Raw genomic sequence first — 20,250 nt, forward strand, 5'->3', positions numbered from 1 at the left:
TTTTTAAGATCCCCCTCATTGTCATTAAAGAGACTACATTGTGGCCAGTTTTAATTTTGCCTGTTCGTTTGTGTAAACACACAAAGAGCAGCTGTGGACCATACATGATAAAGCTTTAAGTCCACTTTGCTGGAACTCACACAGGGAACCCTTAGATTGACTTCTCAGTCCGCCCCTCCGGGCACAGAAGCAGAGCCACACATCTGCCATCTGGCTTCATCTGTTCCATCCTTTCTCTCAAAGGCTTGAGGCTTTCATTGTGCCTTCAGGTTCCTTTTTAGCCATCTTTCAGGAAAGCAACCTTTGTTCCTTCCCTGGAAAGACTGCCACGAACCACACAACTGACCAAGGTATTAGGCTTTTTCTCATGGACTTTTGCTAGCTTTGCAAGTCAATCCCAGTTCCTTAGGCTTTCTGGTGACGACCAGAACCCAGACCTGCCTCCTTCAGGTACAACATTCCAGTCAAAATTTTGGTTAACGAAACCACCATTAATGCCTGGTTCTACTGGTTTTATGCAAAGAAATATTATATCATCACTTAACTCCTTCAGAATTCTCAATTTTGGAGAGATCAGATGGGGAGAGAAATACAAAATGTGAAGGAAAATCTTTGTCTTTCCAATAGCCACCAGAACTGCATTCTCATGTCTCAAACTCGTGTGAAGTTTTAAGTTTCTCCGGGAAACCTCAGTTGCTCTTCAGAGCAGATACAGTGCAAAATTCCAACAACTGAGTTCCAGAAGAATACACAGGTGGAGGTGTTCTCTGTACCGGTGTGTCCGCTGCTGCCCTGGCAGAGATGTGCTCCTTTGCCTCAGGCTGAAATACTCATCAGCCCTGAATGACCCCGCTTGGGTCCTGGGTGGCAAAGGCATTCTCCCCAGCTGGTACAGGCGACCTTTCCTAGGTCTTCGATGCAGAAGATTTCTGATCAGAAACAGGAAAATTCATATCGCATTCCCATAAAATCAGAAAACAGGTAGCTGAGGTTTCCTTTCCTTCAGGTTTAAAACTTTCACAACCTTTATACATACATCTTTACCCATCCATATTTAACCATAATACACTTTAAATCCTTGTTCTTTTTCACACTGGGAAGGACTGCAGTCAGATTCAGTATCTGGCAGTTAAAGTCCCCAGCAGATTTGCAGGGACATCTGCAGCTTTGTGAAGCTTAGACTCTGCAAACACCCTACAGCTGAGATGGTCACCCTTGAACCCCAGTTCATGACCTTCAAAACCAGAGTTATCCCTTTCAGAACTAGTTGCACAGAAAATCTGACTGGTGCAGTGCCCACAGAGCAGCAACACACAGCATACAACCTGAGGAGCATGCTTAGCCCACCACCTTGCCCAATTCCAAGATGGCGGAATGCTCACATGACCCATTATCCAAGATGGCAGCGCCCATGCACACCCCATCCTCCATTGTGGAGCACTCACATGATTCATCTTCCATTTTACCCAAAATGGCGGCACACCCACATGGCTTGCTGTCCAGTCCCCAACATGCATGTGGGCTCAGCTTACAGAGCCTAGGGGTTCCTTCCTCCCCAAACCTCCTTTACACCACTCTGGAATTCTTGGCGATCAGCGCCTCGAGCTGGGGTGCAGGGCAGTTCCCCGAAACTGGGAAGGCCCCGCAGCCATGCCCCAGGGGTCCGTCTGCCCCAGGTGGCTGGAATCTGAGTACAGGTTTCTTTAGCCCTATCTGGTCTCACCAGGTCTGTAAGCGAGCAGACTGGGGCAACCTGGAAGCAGCATATGAACCAAACTATTTTCCACAACTCCATCATTCTAAAACAGTGCTCAGAAACAAATTTTTGGCCAACTCACCTTACTTCTCCAACCCCTTCCCAGATTACACTTCCATTTTACCTTCCAGGCAGGGTTATGCCGATCCCCTCACAAGGGGTGCAGAAAAATTCCCAGAGACTGGGAAAATTCTACAGTCTCACCCTGCCACTCCTGAGGGGGTCGGTCTGCCCCAGGCAGTTATCAGCCACACATTGGGCTCCCTCACCTCTTCGGTTCTTCAATGCAAAGTAGCTCTCAGTGGCCCTGCTCCACTTTCCTCATCCCCCAAGTGATAGTTGTGGGGGTTTCCCCATTTGGGGGACCGTCAGTTCAACACCCTGTTACATGCAGTATCTCCATGCTGCTTCCCACAGCGGCCACATGAATCTTCATTCTCACCAACAAGGCAAAAAGGTTGCTCCTTCTCCACATCTTTTTGGTTCTTAGGGATTTTCATCTCTGCTTACGTTGCCCATCTGTTCTTGCATGCTGTCTGCTGTACCCATTAGAGGCCTTAGCATGTCGGCGTAGTTGCTTTAAAGTCCAGTTCTAATAATTCCAACATTCCTGCCATATCTGAATTTGATTTTGATGCTTGCTCTGTGTCTCCAAACTATCGTTTTTCAGTTTGTTCAGCTTTTCATTCTCTAAGGGCAGACTGGCGACTACGAAACTGTACATAGCAGACTAGAGACTGCAAGTCTGCACTCACTTTTTTTAAGGATATTTTCCTACATATAAAATTATGGGTTGACATTTTTATTTTCCTTTTCACCATTTTAAAGATCTTGTTCCATTGTTTTCTGACCTCTGTTATTTTTGGTAAGTCAGCTTTCGTTGGCATATATCTCTGTTCCCTTGTATCAAATGTATTTTTTCTAGCTGCCTTCAAAATTTGTACTTTATCTTTGGATTTGGGCATTTTTCACTATAATCTTCCTAGCTGTGTGTTCTTTGTATTTATCCTCTAGGGGTTCCTTGAGTTTCTTGGATTTGCACATTGTTGTCTTTAACCAGATTTGGGAAGCTTAGGTTATTATTTCTCCAAATACAATTTCTGCCTGATTTTTTTAACTTCTGGTACTCCAGTTACACAGTAGTCTAATTGAGAATTGGTACAGCAGAATGTATGTAACTTATATGTGAAATCAATATAAATATATAATATGAATATATTTACATATAAATAGATGGTACACACACTAAACATTTTATAAACGGGATACAATATCAAGTAAGCTTGGAAATGACTGCTTTCAACAAAGCCCCAAGATTTCAGGGATCCTTGACTGCTTTTGCCAACCCAACATACTTGAATACCTTTTAACTGCGTACGGTGACTGCCCTCGTTTGTCTTTCCTGTTGAATGATGGACTTCTGAAGGATATAGCTCTGCCCTGGCTTTGCCTGCCTGCCTGACTGCCTTCTTTCCTTCCTTTCCTCTTTCCTTCCTTCCTTTTTTTATCCTTACCTGAGGATATGTTTATTGCTTTTTAGACAGAGAAAAACATCAGTCGGTTGTCTCCTGTAGGCACCCTGACTGAGATTAGAATCTGCAGCCTTGTGGTGTACAGGGTGATGCTCCAACCAGTCAAGCCACCTGGCTAGGGCAGGCTTTGCTCTTCTTTATAGTTATATAAAAATATAAAGACGAGGGCCTCTCAGATTGATATTTTAATCCAAAAATGTCTGTGAGAGGCAAAGTATAAAACCGAAGTCAATAAAAATGGGAATAAAAGCAGTGGAGAAATACATATGAAACAAAAAATATGATACAAAAGAAAGCTTTTTGTATTTGACAAATAGAATTTTTGATAGAAAACATATGGGGCATTCCCTGGCCGGTATGGCTTGGTTGGGCATTGTCCTGCAGATGGAATGATCACAGGCTCAATCTCAATCAGGGCACACACCTGGGTTGCAGGTTCAGTCCTTAGTCGGAGCGCTTATGACAAGCATCCAATCAATGTTTCTCTCACATTGTTGTTTCTCTCCCTTTTTTTCTCCTTCTCTCCCCCTCTAAATAAATAAACAAATATTAAAATAATTTTAAAGGGTAAAAGTGAAAATAGCATTCAGTGTTTGTTTTGCAGTGAGCCATTTTACTTTGTTTAATCTTTATTGTATTTTTTTCCATTACCATTTAGTGTCCTTACACCCCTTACCCCCAGCAATCACCACATTGTCGTCCTTGTCCATGAGTCCTTTTTCCTTTCTGAATGAGCGTTTTGAGAGGCAGCATGCACCAAAGCAGTGAGAATGATACTGCTTTTACTGTGTATTAGTGTTAGTTTGAATTTTATGTGTTCTTACCCTGGTTAGTGTGGCTCAGTGGATTCAGTGCCAGCCTGCAAACCAGAGGGTGACCGGTTTGATTCCCAGTGGGGCCACATTCCTGGGTTGCAGGCTGGATCCCCAGTGGGTGGTGCCCCATAAGAGGCAACCACACACTGATGTTTGTCTCCCTCTCTTTCTCCCTCCCTTCACCTCTCTCTAAAAAATAAAAATAAAAATCTTAAAAATCTTTATGTGTTCTTTAATATGATTTAGTAGGCTATATTTTGGTTCTGGGAACAAAATTTTTCCATGTAAATTAATGGTGATTGCTCCTTCCCTTTATGCCATTTCAGCTTACGAAAGTTCTCACAGACACTACTACTTTTGGATAGTGAGGGAAACCTGTACCTGTAGAACAGGTAGTGAGGGTGGCAACGTGCAGTCTCATTCTGAGACTGGAGAAATTATGAAGTGTCCAACAGGCACAGAGTTGTTTAAGCCTAACTGATAAACGAATGGTTAGCTTTTCTTTTGGTCTAGGTGTGCCCTGAAAAATACTGTCAAGACTCTAAAGATGCCATGAAGCAAGAAAGTTTAGCAGCCTCTTTAATGAAGATTATGAACAACTAAATGCTAAAAAAAATTTTGAAAACTTAGATGAAGTGGATAAATTCATAGAAAAATGATAGGCATCTTGAATACTTTATGTAAAACACTGGAATGGTAGTTAAAGTTCTTCCTTCACCCAAATCCCATAACTGGTTTGATTGCATAGGTGAGAGCTACCAACTTTTAAAGGAACAATTAATTTCTTATACAAGATGACACAGAAAATGAAGAGTTAAAAACTGCCTGACTCTTTATCATGTTAGTAGAATCTCGATTGCAAACTCTGATAAATTCAAGAGGAGACATTATAAATCCATTTCTCTTGTTAACATAGATTAAAGGACCCTAACTGAAATATTAGCTTTCTCACTCCAAGAATACACTAATAGAGTGATGCGTTATGATCAGATGGAGTTTAGTTCAGAAATCCAAAGACAGTTCACCTTTAAAACTATGAATTAATGTAATTCATCATCTTAACAGTTGAGAGAAGGAAAATACATTTTTCTGATCTGATGCAAAAACAGTTTATAAATTTCAGTAATTGTTTATGATATAAATTCTTAACAAAGTATATATAAGGGAGCTTTATTGAGGATTTATGTATTGGGTTTTTGGAAACTTTTTGTTACAAGCCTTTTCAAAATCATAGAAGTAGGGTGATGGTATGACACGCCTTCACTGCTGAGCTTCGACAGTCACCAGCACACGGCTGCTCCTCTTCAGCTGGGCCTCGGCGCCCACATGTGGGCGCACGAGCATACGCGCACATTTTCCCCCACCGTGCCTAATTATTTTGAGGCAAATTCCAGACAGTGTGTCATTTTTATCAGTACTCATTATGTAGCTTTTTTCTCTACAACCATTAACATTCTAAAAAAACCCCACTTATTTCTTAATATTTTTAACAGCTAGCCAGAGTTGGAACTGTGCTGATTGACTCATAACTGGATTCAAAGTTCACATACCTAATTTGGCTATTATTCATAATTTTTCTCTGCTAATTATAATGGCTCCTCTCATTCTTTTCTTTTTTTAAATTTATATAATTAAGAAACCAAGTCATTGTCCTGTGGAAGTTTCCACATTCGAGATTTGGCTGACTGTGTGTCTATCCTCGTATTTCCTTTAAACAGGCGGTTAGGCTCAATTCAGTTCTGTTGTGTATTTGAGGGAGTGACAGTCACTGCATAACACTGGTGTGTAACATCTAAATTCTGTGTATTTAGACTGATCAAAGTGGGCCCGTGTCCCCAGCAGATGCAGCCAGTACATGATGTTTTAACAGTTACTATTACTTGTTACCTAGGTCAGCAGTTTTCAACCATGTGCCTCAGGAATTTTTAAAACAGGCAGTACCTGACTATTTAGTCAGGGGCACTGACCTCTTTTCCTTTAGATTGTCAAATAAAAATATGACAACAGTGTTGTCATATGACAAAATATGACAAAATATGACAATATGTGGCACTTACACCTATTTTTTGGTCAGGTTGGCAAATACTTTCTGGTGTGCCGCAGAATTTTAGTAATTAGCTTCTGTGTGGCACAAGGTAAAAAAGGTTGAAAATCTCTGGCCTAGGTCATTATTTTATTAGAGAGTAGCAAAAATGGTGGTATTCTAACTTACCATTTCTTTTTTAGCTTTTTAGTTTATTAGTTTATTATTATTAAAAGAAACATAGTCCCTCATCAATCCTTTGATTACCCTGCATTACAGTTTATGTAGGAAAATCAAAATAAATGCTTGGTTCTGTCTAGAAGAGCACTTCCTTAGTTAACCTGAAGTGAACATAATACTTAATAGAGAACCTTTAGGTATGCTTAATATCTAAAACAAGACAAGGATGCCTACTATTACTGTTACTGTTTAACATATTACTGGAAGTGGTTGTCAAAAGTATAGGGAAGAAAAATAAAAGGTACAAAAATTGTAAAGAGAAAGATAGAAGTGTCATTATGTATAGACTCTGTACTCATTTATCTTGACTATAAAGAACTCATGGGAAAAAAAACTTTAATAAAATAAATAATCATGACATGATAATTTACTCATATGAGAATGTTATTACTCCTAAAGTTTATCACTGAATTCCAGGTACTCTCTGTCAGAATTTTAGCTATATATATATATATATATATATATATATATATATATATATATATATATATATATATTTTTTTTTTTTTTTTAAATAAAAGTGTCTTTCTTTTTTTTCTTTTTTTTAATGGACTTTTTTTTTTAAGATTTTATTTATTTTTAGAGAGGGAAGGTAGGGAGAAAGAGAGAAAAAGAGAGAGAAACATCAATGTGCGGTTGCTGGGGGCCGTGGCCTGCAGCCCAGGCATGTGCCCTGACTGGGAATCAAACCTGTGATGCTTTGGTTCGCAGCCCGCACTCAATCCACTGAGCTGCGCCAGCCAGGGCCTGCTCTATATATTTTTGAGGAACTTTATAAACTTATCCTAAATGATGTGGGGAAGAATAAATACAAGTTTGTGAATAGCTGAGGCAGCCTTAAAAATGGAGAATAAAGGAGAACTGTCCCCACCGAATACTGAGGCGTACACTGCAGAGCCGTAGAAATGTAGTGTGGTGTGGTGGAAGAACAGACAGATCGAACGTGTCAGAGAGCCTAGACATAGACCCAAGGATATGTGGCACTTACAACGATTACTCCACAATCAATAAATGAAAGTTAGATATTTTAGCAGGTGGTGCTAGAGGGAAAAAAGCTCGTAGACTCCAGATGAATTAAACGTGTAAATGTGGAAGATAAAACCAAGAGGCTAATAGAAGAAAATGAAAAATATTTTTGTGATCTGGTTCAGAGAGAATCTGAAAACCTCAAAGCCCAAATCACTGGTGTGTGTGTGAGTTTAATTGCATCAAGATAGGGAGTTCTGTTTAACAAAGGGCCCCATGGACAAGGTTAATACATACAGGTGGCAAATGGGAGACAGTATTGCCAAGTGATTAATATTGTCTAGACTATATAGGGAAGCAATATAAAGAAAGCAATCCCAACAGAAAAATGGGCAAAGGATATAAACAGCCTATTTATAGAAAAGGGAGCCCCCCTCCCCCTAGACAGGAAGCATATGAAGAGTTGCTCAAACACAGTGGCAATCAGGGAAATGCAAGTTAAAACAGTAAGACATCATTTCATATATGTTAGGCTGACACATGTTGGAAAACCAGATAAAACCAAGTGTTCGTGGAGATTCAGGGCTATAGAAACTCTCGCACACTGGTGGGTATATACAACCACTCTGGATAGTAGCATGGCACGGAAAATAATGACTTTGCAGCCCTGGCTGGTGTAGCTCAGTGGATTGAGCACGGGCTGCGAACCAAAGTATCACAGGTTCAATTCCCAGCCAGGGCACATGACAGGGTTGCAGGCCACGGCCCCCAGCAACCGCACATTCACGTTTCTCTCTCTCTCTTTCTCCCTCCCTTCCCTCTCTAAAAATAAAAATAAATAAATCTTTAAAAAAAAAAAAAGAAAATAATGACTTTGCATGGATGTGACTCAGCAGTTCTGCTCTTAAGTTGAAATGCCAAAGAAAGTCTCAGACAGATTCGTAAGAGAACATCTACAGGGATGTTCCTTGCAGCATCATTCATAATAGGAAGGCATCGGATATAACCCAGCTGTTGGGTCTAGGGACAGTAGAGAGAGAAGATGGTTTGGATACAGGCCATGGCATATTGTGTAGCAGTTAGAAGCAGCAAAGAAGCTGCACACACAAAGTAGATGGATGATGTTACAGAAATGAAAAAGTGAAGCATAGAAAGTGATACATGTAACAGATTTGTACACATTAAAAATACATGCACTAAAAACATTTTGGAAGAACATACAAATACAAAGGCACACAATGAGCCCATTAGAGTGGTTGCCTGTGAGGGTGCAGGAGCAAAGGGTAAGGGAAATTTAAAGGTTTTCATGAGTACGCATCACATTTCACAGAATTACAGGGATTCCCTTATTTGAGATACGATCTGTAGATGAAAGCAGATGGGAAGACTGAGCACACCACTGTCGACCCACTAACCTTGTGAAATTCTTACTCTCTTGTCAGGCTGTTCTGTGAGCCACATGTGTTGTGTGACCATCAGACATAATGACCAAGTGTGGAGATCCCTGTCAGTCTGTATGTTCATCACTTAACAATGTTTAATTTCTTTTTTAAATTAGTTAAGCCCTGGCCAGTGTGGCTAATTTGGTTGGAGCATCATCCCTTGCACCAAAGGGTTGTGGGTTCAATTCCCAGTCAGGGCATATTCCTGGGTTGTGGGTTTGATCTGCAGGCCAGATACGTGTAATCCCTGGTCTGGGCACGGAGGGAGGGCAGCCAGTCCATGATTCTCACATCAGTGTTTCTCTCTCTCCCCTTCCCTCTCTCTGTAAAAGTCAATGAAAAAATGTCCTTGGATTAGGAAAACTAAGTTAGTTAAAATTTATATAGAAACATAAGTTCTAGTCTTTTCTTCCATCCTAGTTAGACCTCTTGCCTCCTGGGGATATGTACATACCACTTTGAAGACCATTAGTCCAAAACACTTGTTTGGAGGAAGTGATTTGAACTCTTAAGATAAATCTTAAGAATTCACAAAATTTAAAATCTTTTCCATAAAATTTGTGTTTTAATATAGAATGTGATTCCCCCAAATCCTTGGGGAAAATTACCATTATAGTAATGTGTGCCTCCAAAGACTCGCTCCTACACGTCCAGTGTGAGAAGCAGGTTCGTAAGCTGACTTCACTGACCAGAGACCTCAGAGATCTTTGGGAATGTTTCCTTTCTTTGAACACAAAGGCACTTCGCTGTTAATGCTCTTCTTGCATGGATGCCAGTTTGAAATGTTCTGTTGTGAAATATACAGCTATTTTATGACACTCTGATGTTGTTTTTCTTTAACTTTGCAGAGACTGTGCAGTTGATCCAACGTGTGTTTTATGCATGGAGTGTTTTCTGGGAAGTATTCACAGAGACCACCGATACAGGGTTAGTAGTGTCCAGATAATAATCATGCGCAGTATCGAGTTTTATACTAGATACTTTGCTTTTTTAAAATTCCAAGATTTAACACTAAAACAGGGGAGAGTGGTTTAAGAAGTGTTTTATTTACACACTATTAAACATACAATGGCAGTGCAGAAAGGAATTATGAATCTAGGCTTCCCTGAACACATGGCATAAGAAAAGACAGCACAGATATCAGCTCCTCCATACTGGTTTTCAACTAGTTTTTTGCTATTTTTTAATGTTTATGAGCTTTAGAACTTTAGGCTTATGATGGGGGTTATCAAAAATCAGAAGATAGAGTTGAGAGTTAAAAGTGTGAGAGGGAAGTTCTTAAGGGGGTTGGATGTGTGAGCAAGGAGTGAGGAAAGCAACTGGATTATAGATTTAAGAAATAGCCTATTTATCGGTCATCTCCTACAAAAGATTTGTAATTACTTAATATTAAAGAGGCATCTATGGTAGTGTAAAAGAGGGCCCGGCTCCAGAACGTAAGACCCACCAATTTTATTTTATTTTTTCCTGCTGTAATGCGGTCAGTGCTTTTCCGAAAATCAGATTTGTTTGCATTTAAGTCAAGCGTACAAAGACAGATTATTGTTAAACCTGTCTTGGTTCCTCTACTAGAAATTGAAAACAGAGCCATGAACATTCAAAAATTGGGGAGCTGTTAGTAGCTGGAACTTTTTTCATTCTAATGTCAAATAAAATGGTAGAGGAGGAATACTGAAATCTTACTTCAGGAGTCCTGCAGGGTCAGGGCTTTTCCTCCTGTTTGTTTGTATTCACAGTACCCAAGTATTGATAATAACTAAAAACAGCGGCAGAATGGAACTCCTGAAGTCAGTAAGAGAACCCGGGCTCCCGTAAGCCAGTCTGCCCATGTTTGATGACGAGAGCAAGCGTGGAACCTGAAGGGTGGGGTTGTCATTTTCCAAATGCCTGCCTGCTGGTGTTTCTTGACATACATCTTTACAGCCCCTGAGAATAACTGTCATTTGTGGTGTTACATTAATTATTTGTAATATAACACATAGATACTGAGGACTGATGAAAAATATATAGTTAATAACCATTTCTAAACTCGCATAGAATTTTTTTAAAAGCAGAATTTCCAGCCTGCCAATGATTAAAAGTCTCATTATCTTGCCAGATTCCTTGAATCATTTCCATATCTTAAGGAAGTATGAATAATTCTTGAACCCCACAGGTGATAAGAAGTTTTTTATGACCAGGCAGTCTACTTTTCTATTTCTTGAGCTTCCTTTCTTTTCAAAGAATGCCGCTTAGGGAGTGTGAAAAAAGAAAAATGAACTCTTTGTATAGTTTTTGTTACTCACTCTCTGTAATGCACACACAGCACTCTCTAAGGGGACAGCGGTCGAAGGGATCTCTGGGAGCCCCAAATCTGGTGGAACTGTGCTGGAGCCTGGCAGCGCAGAGACCGGCATTGTCCCAGTTTAGCCAAAATCCAGCCCCAAACCCTCGTGATTCACCTAATTAAGGAAGTTACGTAGGTGGACATAGTTTTTATCTCTTTAAAATATCTGTAGTTTACTATATCCTAAGAACCCTGAAACGCCAATCCAAAAGAACCTATGCACCCCAATGTAAATAGCAGCACAATTTGCAATAGCCAAGTGTTGGAAGCAACCTAGGTGCCCATCAGTAAATGAATGGATCAAAAAACTATGGTACATTTACACAATGGAATTCTATGCAGCAGAAAGAAAGAAGGAGCTCCTACCCTTTGAGACAGCATGGATGGAGCTAGAAAGCATTATGCTAAGTGAAACAAGCCAGGCAGTGAAAGACAAATACTATACGATCTCACCTTTTGCAGGAACCTAAACAACAAAACAAAGAAACAAGCAAAATAAAGCCAAAGACACTGAAATAGAGAACAGGCTGACAATGTTCAGAGGGGAGAAGGGAGGGGATTTCAGGGGGATTGTACTTGAAAATTGTACTTGAACAATAATTAAAATAAAATTTTTTTAAAAATTTGTAGTTTACTAGTTCAACTGCAAAGTAGCTTATTTTATTTTGAAATCGGTTAAATGAGCTTATAGGCTTATTTAAAATAAGCTTGAAAACTTTGAGAGGTTTGGCATTTTATTTAATTTTATTCCTCCAAAGAAATTTAAACACTAGCAATGTTATTTCCTTAGTACTTGCTATCCTTATTTGTAATCTGATAGCCCTCAGTAAATACTTACTGAAAAGATGCTGTATAAATTTTTTTCAAGATGACAACATCAGGAGGTGGAGGTTTCTGTGACTGTGGTGACACCGAAGCTTGGAAGGAAGGTCCTTACTGTGAAAAACATGAACTTAACACCTCTGAAACAGAGGAGGAAGAGGTAAAGATGTGTTCAAAGTTGTTTGTAAGGAAGTACTATTTTAACCATGAATTTAACCATAGAATATTTTGAGATGTAGGTTCAGTCCACTGAGCCACACCAGCCAGGGCTAGTCAGTAGTTTCATTTAATTTTTCTTTGATGGATTGATTTTAGAGAGAGAAAGAGAGAGAGACATGGATTTGTTGTTCCACTTAGTTATGCACTCATTGGTTGATTCTTGTCAGATCCACCACAACCAAGGCGTGTCGGGACAACACTCTAACCAGCGAAGCTACCCTGCCAGGGCAAGTTCTCGTTGTTATTGAAGGGATTGATCTTCCTTTATGTGTAGACCAGTTAACTTGCTTGTTTTTGGTGTATTTGAGTTGTATCTGAGACTTTGTGGGCCAGGTACCTTTCTTTTCCATGTCCATACATGGCAGGCAATCCTGATCATCTGGTAAATCAGTGACTTTGCATATGTTATGCAACCAATATGGAGATGATAGCTTAGGACAAGTTATACTCATTTCAATTGTGAATATGTGCTTTTTTAAATTGTTGATCCTACATTGTTTTTCTCAAAATATTTATAATGATGTATTTATAACTAAATAAATACATAAATCTCTACTGCTGCTAGTAACAATTTGATGTTTGATTCAAGATCCTTATTTCAGTCCTAGTTGGTGTGGCTCAGTGGATTGAGTGCTGGCTTACAAAGCAAAGGGTTGCCGGTTTGATTCCCAGTTAGGAAACAGGCCTGGGTTCTGGGGCCAGGTCCCCAGTGTAGGGCATGCAAGAGGCAACCACACATTGATGTTTCTCTCCCACTCTTTCTTCTTCCCTTCTTCTCTCTCTCAAAATTAATAAATAGAATCCTTTAAAAAAATAAATGAAAAAAGTTACTTACATAATACTTATCATTAACTTTCTTTTTTTTTAAAAAAAAAAAAAAAGATCCTTAAGCCCTGGCTGGTGTGGCTCAGTGGATTGAGCACCAGCCTGCGAACCAAAGGGTCATGGGTTTAATTCCCAGTCAGGTCACATGGCTGGGTTGTGGGCCAAAACCTCAGTTGGGGACGCATAAGAGGCAACCACACATTGATGTTTCCCTCTCTCTCTCTTTCCCTCCTTTCCCCTCTGTCTAAAAAATAAATAAATAAAATCTTTATTTAATAAAAGATCCTTATTTCAGATCATATTTTTAAATGGCAGAGAGGTGGGTACGTTCAGAGGACTTCTGCATCATTAGTGAGTCTGATGCAAATGTAGAGCCAAATGTGCGTTAATACACTTTCCTGGTGCTCATACCTCAGAGGTCTCAAATATTTTAACAGAATGACCAAGACTTTATGGTATATAGGACAGTGTCTTTTAGACTGTGTTCCACAATGTTTTGGGCGGATAAAATTTGTGCAAAATTATTTGGTGCCATAGAAAACACGTGTATTGTGTTTTATTTGCTTTGTCCCATTGTTCTAGGATGTGCCACAGAGACACACCAAATGGTCAGGGTTTCTGATTTCTTCACTCCTATTAAACCAGCTTCATCTTTATCTCATAATATATATAAGGTGGAGTTCTGTATGTAAAAATACAAACAAGACAAACAAAGATATATTTGGAAAAAAAATAAGAGTTTTTCTTGTAAAAGAAACTGAAAACTAGTATAAAACATTAGGACTGTAGGTGAAAATATTTGCAAATCAAATATCCAATAAGGGTCTAGTATACAGAATAATATCTTACAACAGCAAAAACACTACCCAGTTAAAAATGGGCAAAGGACTTAAATAGACATTTCTCTGAAGAAGACACACATACAGTCGACAGCCGTGTGGAAACATGCCCAACATCATCAGTCATTAAAGTAATCTAAATCAAAATCACAATGAAGTTACCCTAGGCTGGCTGTAATAAAAAAAAGGAAAATAGGTATTGGCAAGGATGTAAAAAAAAATTGGAACCCCTTGTACATTGCTAGAGGAATGCAAAATTATTTCAACACTATGGAAAACAGTTTGGCTGTTCCTCATGATGTTAGGCATAGAATTGCCATATGAGCCTGTAACTTTACTCCTAGGTATATACTCAGAAGAACTAAAAACAAGTATTCAAATAAGTATATGCACACATATGTGCAGAGCACAATTATTCACTGTAACCAAAAGATGGAAACAGCCAAAGTATCTATCAGTGAATGGATAAACAAATTTTTATATAAACATACAATGTAATAATATTACTTGGCCATAGAAATGAATAAAATACCAGTACATTCTAAAACATGAATGAACTTCCGTAACATTATGTTAAGTAAAATAATCCAGGTCGCATAGTGTATGATGCTACTTATATGAACTATCCAGAATACCCAATACCATGGAGGCAACACAGACTAGACTGGAGGTTGCCAGAGGCTGAGAAAGGGGAGAATAGGGCAAAACTGCTTAATGGGTGAAGGCCTTGCCATGAAGTCGTGATGGCAGTGTTTTGGGACTAGACGGAGATGGCAGTGGCACAAGTTATGAGTGTATTAAATACCACCATGTTGTTCATTTTAAAATGGTTAATTTTGTATTCTGTGACTTTCATCTCAATAAATCATTTAAAAAGAAAAACTTTAGGACTTCGGTTACCTTTTTATTTTTCTTTTAAGTAGACTTAAAATAGTTTTCTGAGAAAAATTATGAATCTGCCTGAAGTTACTCAGCTGGCTTCATCCTTACACATTATTAATAGGGTAGCTATCCAACGGTGCCGACTCTGGTTGATTTCCTGAATTCTAAGAATAGGCAACAACATCCCTTGCCTGGCTGAAGCTACGTGGTCCTGCCCAGAGAACATAGTTGAGTGCTCCAGAGACTTGACAGAGAATAAACCTCTGGATTCTGCCATTTAATTCTTAGTTAAGAACTGGGGAGAAACGGGGTCTTCAGGGATGACATGAAGATAAAATGGTAACATTGCATTTAGCATACCTGCTTCCTACTTACAAAACCTAAACTGTTTTATGCTTGATGTAGGAGGAAGCTATATAATATTCGGAATGTGCTCTTTTAGTCTATCATAGAGTTCTTTTTTTTTTTTTTAACTTTGGTGGTGGTGGTGGTTATATATTCAGCCTGCATCTTAAGAAAAAGTTGGGGGAAAACTTGTAATATGTGTCTACAGGGATAACGTTGAGAAGTTCCCAGGGTCTTCTCAGCTGTGGCAGCTGGGACGGGCACTTCTTCCCTGTGTGGGCCAGGGGCCAGCACACTGTGGCCCCTCGGGGCAAATCTCGTTTGTAGCCTGTTTCTGGTGCCACCCTAAGCTAACAATGGTTTGTATGTTATACTTTTAAGTAGTTGAAAAATATCCATAGGATAGTATTTTGTGACATGAAAATTAAAGTTCAGATTTCTGTGTCCATAAATGAATTTTTATTGCCGCACAGCCACACCTAACTGTTGATGTATAGTCTGTAGTTGCTTTTTTGCTACAACAGCAAAATTGAGTAGCTACAACAGAGAACCCTGCAGTATCTGGCTCTTCCTAGAAAAGGTTTTCTGACCCCATTTATACTCTCCTACACTATCAGAAGAAGCATTTTGATTATGAAACCTGGCTCCCACTCACTAAAGAGCATCATCCATCCCTGTGACAACCGTAAATTGAGACTGCTGGAATGGCACCTTGTCCTGTTGGGACCCACCACATACTGTACCACATGCTGCACAGTGCCTCCTCTATTGATCTCCATAGAACCGCAACAGATGTCTCTTAGGTCTCTGCGGCAGGAAATGTTACGTTTCTCTTGGTGTGAGCCTGATAACGGATTGTGTTTTCTTTCCTTAACGCTTCTAGCAAACAGAGCTAAATGTTTGCAGATAGAGCCCATCTGTGGTAGGTGTATGGAAATTTATGATCTGAATTTACAAATAGATATTTTTATTTTACCTTCTTTATATATCTATTTTTAAATTCTATTTTATTATACTGGATGTATTCTTCAGTTTTTGCAAATCCTTTTTGGAACAAAATTTTATTCAATAACAAATATTAACTGAATGAACAACCTCAGCAAATATTTTTTAATATAAAATTTTCCATTAGTGCTCCTCTTATACAAATGTAGATTAGTGATTATTAATAGCTAAATATTATGTTAAGTGCTATACTTGATTTATTTCATTTAGTTCTCAGAATGGCCCTATAAGATAAATATTGCTGGTACCGGTATTTTATTGCTGCAGAAGCTTGAGTTTTAGAGAGATTAAGAAACTTGCCCAGAGTGTCCTACACTGAAGTGCTGGAGCAGTGCTTTAAACTTAAGTAGTAGAGACTCCAGTAGTGGAACTCTGACAGTACAATATACTGGCTTTTTGAAACATTTTTAGCAATAGAATTGTTATTTTACAATAAATAAGATTCTAATTTAAAAATCCCAATAATAAGACAGATAAAAGTGGTATTATTAATGAAATTTTTTTTTATAAATGAAATGCATATTGTTTACTTGTTAAGAAAGATAGTTGATGCAATCAGGTTATCTTGATGACTGTTCAGTTTCTAGTTTTAGTTGGGTTGTATGGAGAAACTCCTATTCATGCCTTATTTGCATATGAAAACAGTTAAAATCTTTATTGTAATACATATTTACATTAAAAATAATTCAGACAGCCGTGGTTGCTCAGTTGGTTGGAACATCATCCCCTACACCAAAAGGTTGTGGGTTCGATCCCTGGTCAGGGTGTATATAGGAGGCAACTGATTGATGTTTCTCTCTCCCTCTCCTTTTCCCTCTGCCTCTCCCCCTTCCTCTCTTTCTAAAATCAACAAATATATCCTTGGGTGAGGATTTTATTTTTTTTTTTAAGTTTAAAAAATTCAAACATTATGGAAGTGTATCACATAAAAGATTAGTTCTTCATAATTTCCACTGCCCTCTGAGATAGCACAGATAACCTTTTTAACTGTATGCCTTGCAGTCTTCTAATTTGAAAGAAGAGTAAATGACACTTGACTCACTGACAAAGGCTGGCATTCTCTAACATAAATGTAATCAGAGAACTGTAACGTGGGATGAGATGGTCATTTATTTACTCATTCTAGCTGACTTATGCTGTGATAAGAGCACTTGGAGCAGAAGTCTTTCCTGGCCTTCAGTGTAGCATTGTACGTATGAGTAGGCTTGCACCACCCAGCATCTCTTCACTGCAGAAATCTTAGTGACCATTTTTTAAGAAGCTAACATGTGCACACAAAAAGAGCACAGGAATCTATATCCCTAGGCTGGCCCCAAACTGGGTTAATGCAGCAGCTAATACCAGTTGGTGATTCCTAATATGTAATATAACACATTTTAGAGTGTTTTTATGTTACTGTTTTAAAAACATGCACATGTAACGTGTAAGAATAATTCTTACAACACTGACTTCTCTCATAATCCTCAAAATCAGGCTGTCCTTTATGTGTCTAAAACTAAATATTGATTGTCTGTCCTTAGGTAATATTCCTTTGTTCTAGAAATCAGGGATTTGTAAGATATGAAACTTACTAAAGATGATTTGATGTTAGTTTTTAAAGATCCTGGAATGTCATTTTAAAGTTTTTAGGTTTATTCATTAAGCATTGGAGTGTGACTGAGTATTTTGGTTCAGTTGATTTCAGTAATTGGGATTATAATGAACAAAACGTTTTAGGAGGCTCGTTTTGGTAGGATGTACTATATAGGATGAAACTGAAGAGAAGGAAGCTGGAAAATCAGTCAGGTTTTACGGTAGTATTTTGAGAGGTAGAGGCAGAATGGGAAAGAGGAGAATTAATGTGTATTTAACAAACTGTATTTATTTTAATTTCTTTTTTTCAGGATCCTCTTGTTCATTTACCAGAAGATGTGATAGCAAGAACTTACAGCATTTTTGCTATTATGTTTCATTATGCGGTAGAGATACTGACCTGGGAAAAAGAAAGTGAATTGCCAGCAGATTTAGAGACGGTGTAAGCGTAACCTAGTTATTTTTTATATTTGTACAGGTTCACATTTAATTTTAACCATTTTGATTCTAATTTTTCACATTAATAAATCTTGGATAGAACATAATCTTTTCTTTTGTGATAACTAATTTTCAGCAGAACAATAACCTTGACTTTATATTTTTGAAATACGTATGATCTACTTAATTGTTGGAGGTTTCTCCCTGTTGGCTGTTTGAGTTAGTTGGTTAATAGTCATGTTTAAGCCACATCAAGGCTCTAACCACTGGTTTCAACACAGGCAATTTTCTCTTCTTTGTGTGACAAAACTATAAGTTAATTCTGCGGTTCTTTGTGTTTTGTTTATTAGATATGATTAATGTGAGTTTTTTGATTTGACTAAATGCCCAAACTCCTCAAACTCGGTTTTACCCATTTTGATTCTAAAATGTTACACAGTATATTTTACACTTTGAGGGTTTTTTTAGTGTATATCTAACACATTTTCCATTTGTGCTTAGATTATTGAGGAGGTCACAGGCTTGTGACGGGAGCCTGCGTTCTGCCGCAGCGCTGCTAAGGTTAAGGGCTGGCTTTCCTTGTGAGTGTGCACGCCCTGCACGGCCTCCTCCCTCTAGCCAGGCTGGGTAGAATGGCTTCCATAGTTGAATACAAGTTGGCGTGAGGGTTTGAAGGACATCAGTGGTGGTTCCTTTTTGCTTTCTCAACAGTGTTTCAGATAATTAGTTATGGGCTAAGTGTTTTAGTAAGATGAAGTGTTTCTATACCTTTCTGGAAATACTGAAAATTACTTTATACCTCATGACTTTATCTTCATGTACTTCAAGTTGGGAACCATTGATCTAAGATCCAAATTTAGACCCCAGAAAAGAAGAGTTTTGTTTTTATTTTTGGTTTTATTTGTAGGTTCCGGGCACTAGCATAGAAGAGAAAAGAATCCCACTTGCTTCTTTTCCCATCTTAGAAAGTGGCGTTCTGTCTGCCTGGAAACCTCAGCCGCCCACGTCTGGTTAGATTTTAGGACCAGCTGTTTCTCCTTCCTTCTCATTGTTCTGTTGTTCATCTGCATTACTACTGTCCTAGTGTAAATGACACTAACTTCAGTTTTGGACAACGTGGCCTTCCCAACCAGACTGCCATAGCCACTCTTGTCCCTCACGGTTCATTCTCCACACTGTGAGGCAAATGGACCGTGGCTCCTGTTCAGATCCTTGATTGCCTTTGGATGGCACAGTTGAAACCCATTAGAAGGTCTTTTAGATTTCCGCCTCTCTGCAGACCAATCTCTTCCTTCCTCCCTGTGCTCCTGCTCCTACTATTTACCTTTGCTGCCTCAGGGCCTTTGCTGTCACCTCCCTCTAGCCCAGGGTTTCTCAGCTTTGGCACTGCTGGCATTTTGGGACCAGATTAATTCTTTACTGTGGGGACTGTCCAGTGGATTAATAACTAGCAGCCTTTCTGACCCTTACCCACTATATGCCGGTGGCACTCCTGTCCCAGTCATGACAACCAAAATTGTATCTGCACAGTGTTAAATGGTCAGCTGTGGGGCTGAGAGGAGAGTTGCCCCCTTTTAAGAACTACTGGTTTTGGGTCTCGGATTACTTCTCTGGCAGTTCCTCTCTGAACTCCCAGACCTCTTTTACCCGCTCTGGCATCCTACTCCTGATGAAAGCTGCTCAATACAATTAAATGTGTAATATCTATCTGCCTCACCAGCCAGTAGTGTCCTAGAGCAATGGGGAACATGGATGACTTTGTCATAGTACCTAGCACATTCCCTAGAACAAAGTATGCTCTTAATGAATAAGCCTAGAGCAAGAAATATGCAAATAGATAGTATATCATTAATATTTCATTCCACAGAGAGAAGAGTGATACTTACTATTGCATGCTGTTCAATGATGAGGTTCATACCTATGAACAAGTTATTTATACTCTTCAGAAAGCTGTTAACTGTACACAGAAAGAAGCCATTGGCTTTGCAACTACAGTAGATCGAGATGTAAGTAATTTTATTATATTGATATCACATAATAAGTTGAACTTTTACTACAGATAAATTATCCTAGAATATGTAGTTAGAGGTATATATGTATAGGCTATTTTTTCAATTTCACGTGAGTATTGACCCAAATATATATTGGGTATAGCGAGAAGCTGCTGTCAGACAGAACGTTTAGGAGAAAATGTAGGTACACT

General features: G+C 38.9%; 1 protein-coding gene across 3 annotated transcripts in view; it reads left to right on the forward strand.

Annotated features, from left to right (window-relative positions):
- UBR2 (ubiquitin protein ligase E3 component n-recognin 2) overlaps window positions 1-20,250 on the forward strand; it is a 106,431-nt gene that overhangs the window by 17,538 nt on the left and 68,643 nt on the right. For all 3 annotated transcript variants that reach the window (XM_045842681.1, XM_045842680.1, XM_045842682.1), the window contains exons 3-6: window positions 9,623-9,701; window positions 11,969-12,082; window positions 17,921-18,051; window positions 19,915-20,053. In XM_045842681.1, coding sequence (XP_045698637.1) covers window positions 9,623-9,701; window positions 11,969-12,082; window positions 17,921-18,051; window positions 19,915-20,053 — 463 coding nt within the window. The remainder of the gene's footprint in view (window positions 1-9,622; window positions 9,702-11,968; window positions 12,083-17,920; window positions 18,052-19,914; window positions 20,054-20,250) is intronic.

Source organism: Phyllostomus hastatus, unplaced genomic scaffold, assembly GCF_019186645.2.
Source record: "Phyllostomus hastatus isolate PE091 unplaced genomic scaffold, TTU_PhHast_1.1 phas_contig_40, whole genome shotgun sequence".
In the NCBI taxonomy this organism is placed as follows: Eukaryota; Metazoa; Chordata; class Mammalia; order Chiroptera; family Phyllostomidae; genus Phyllostomus; species Phyllostomus hastatus.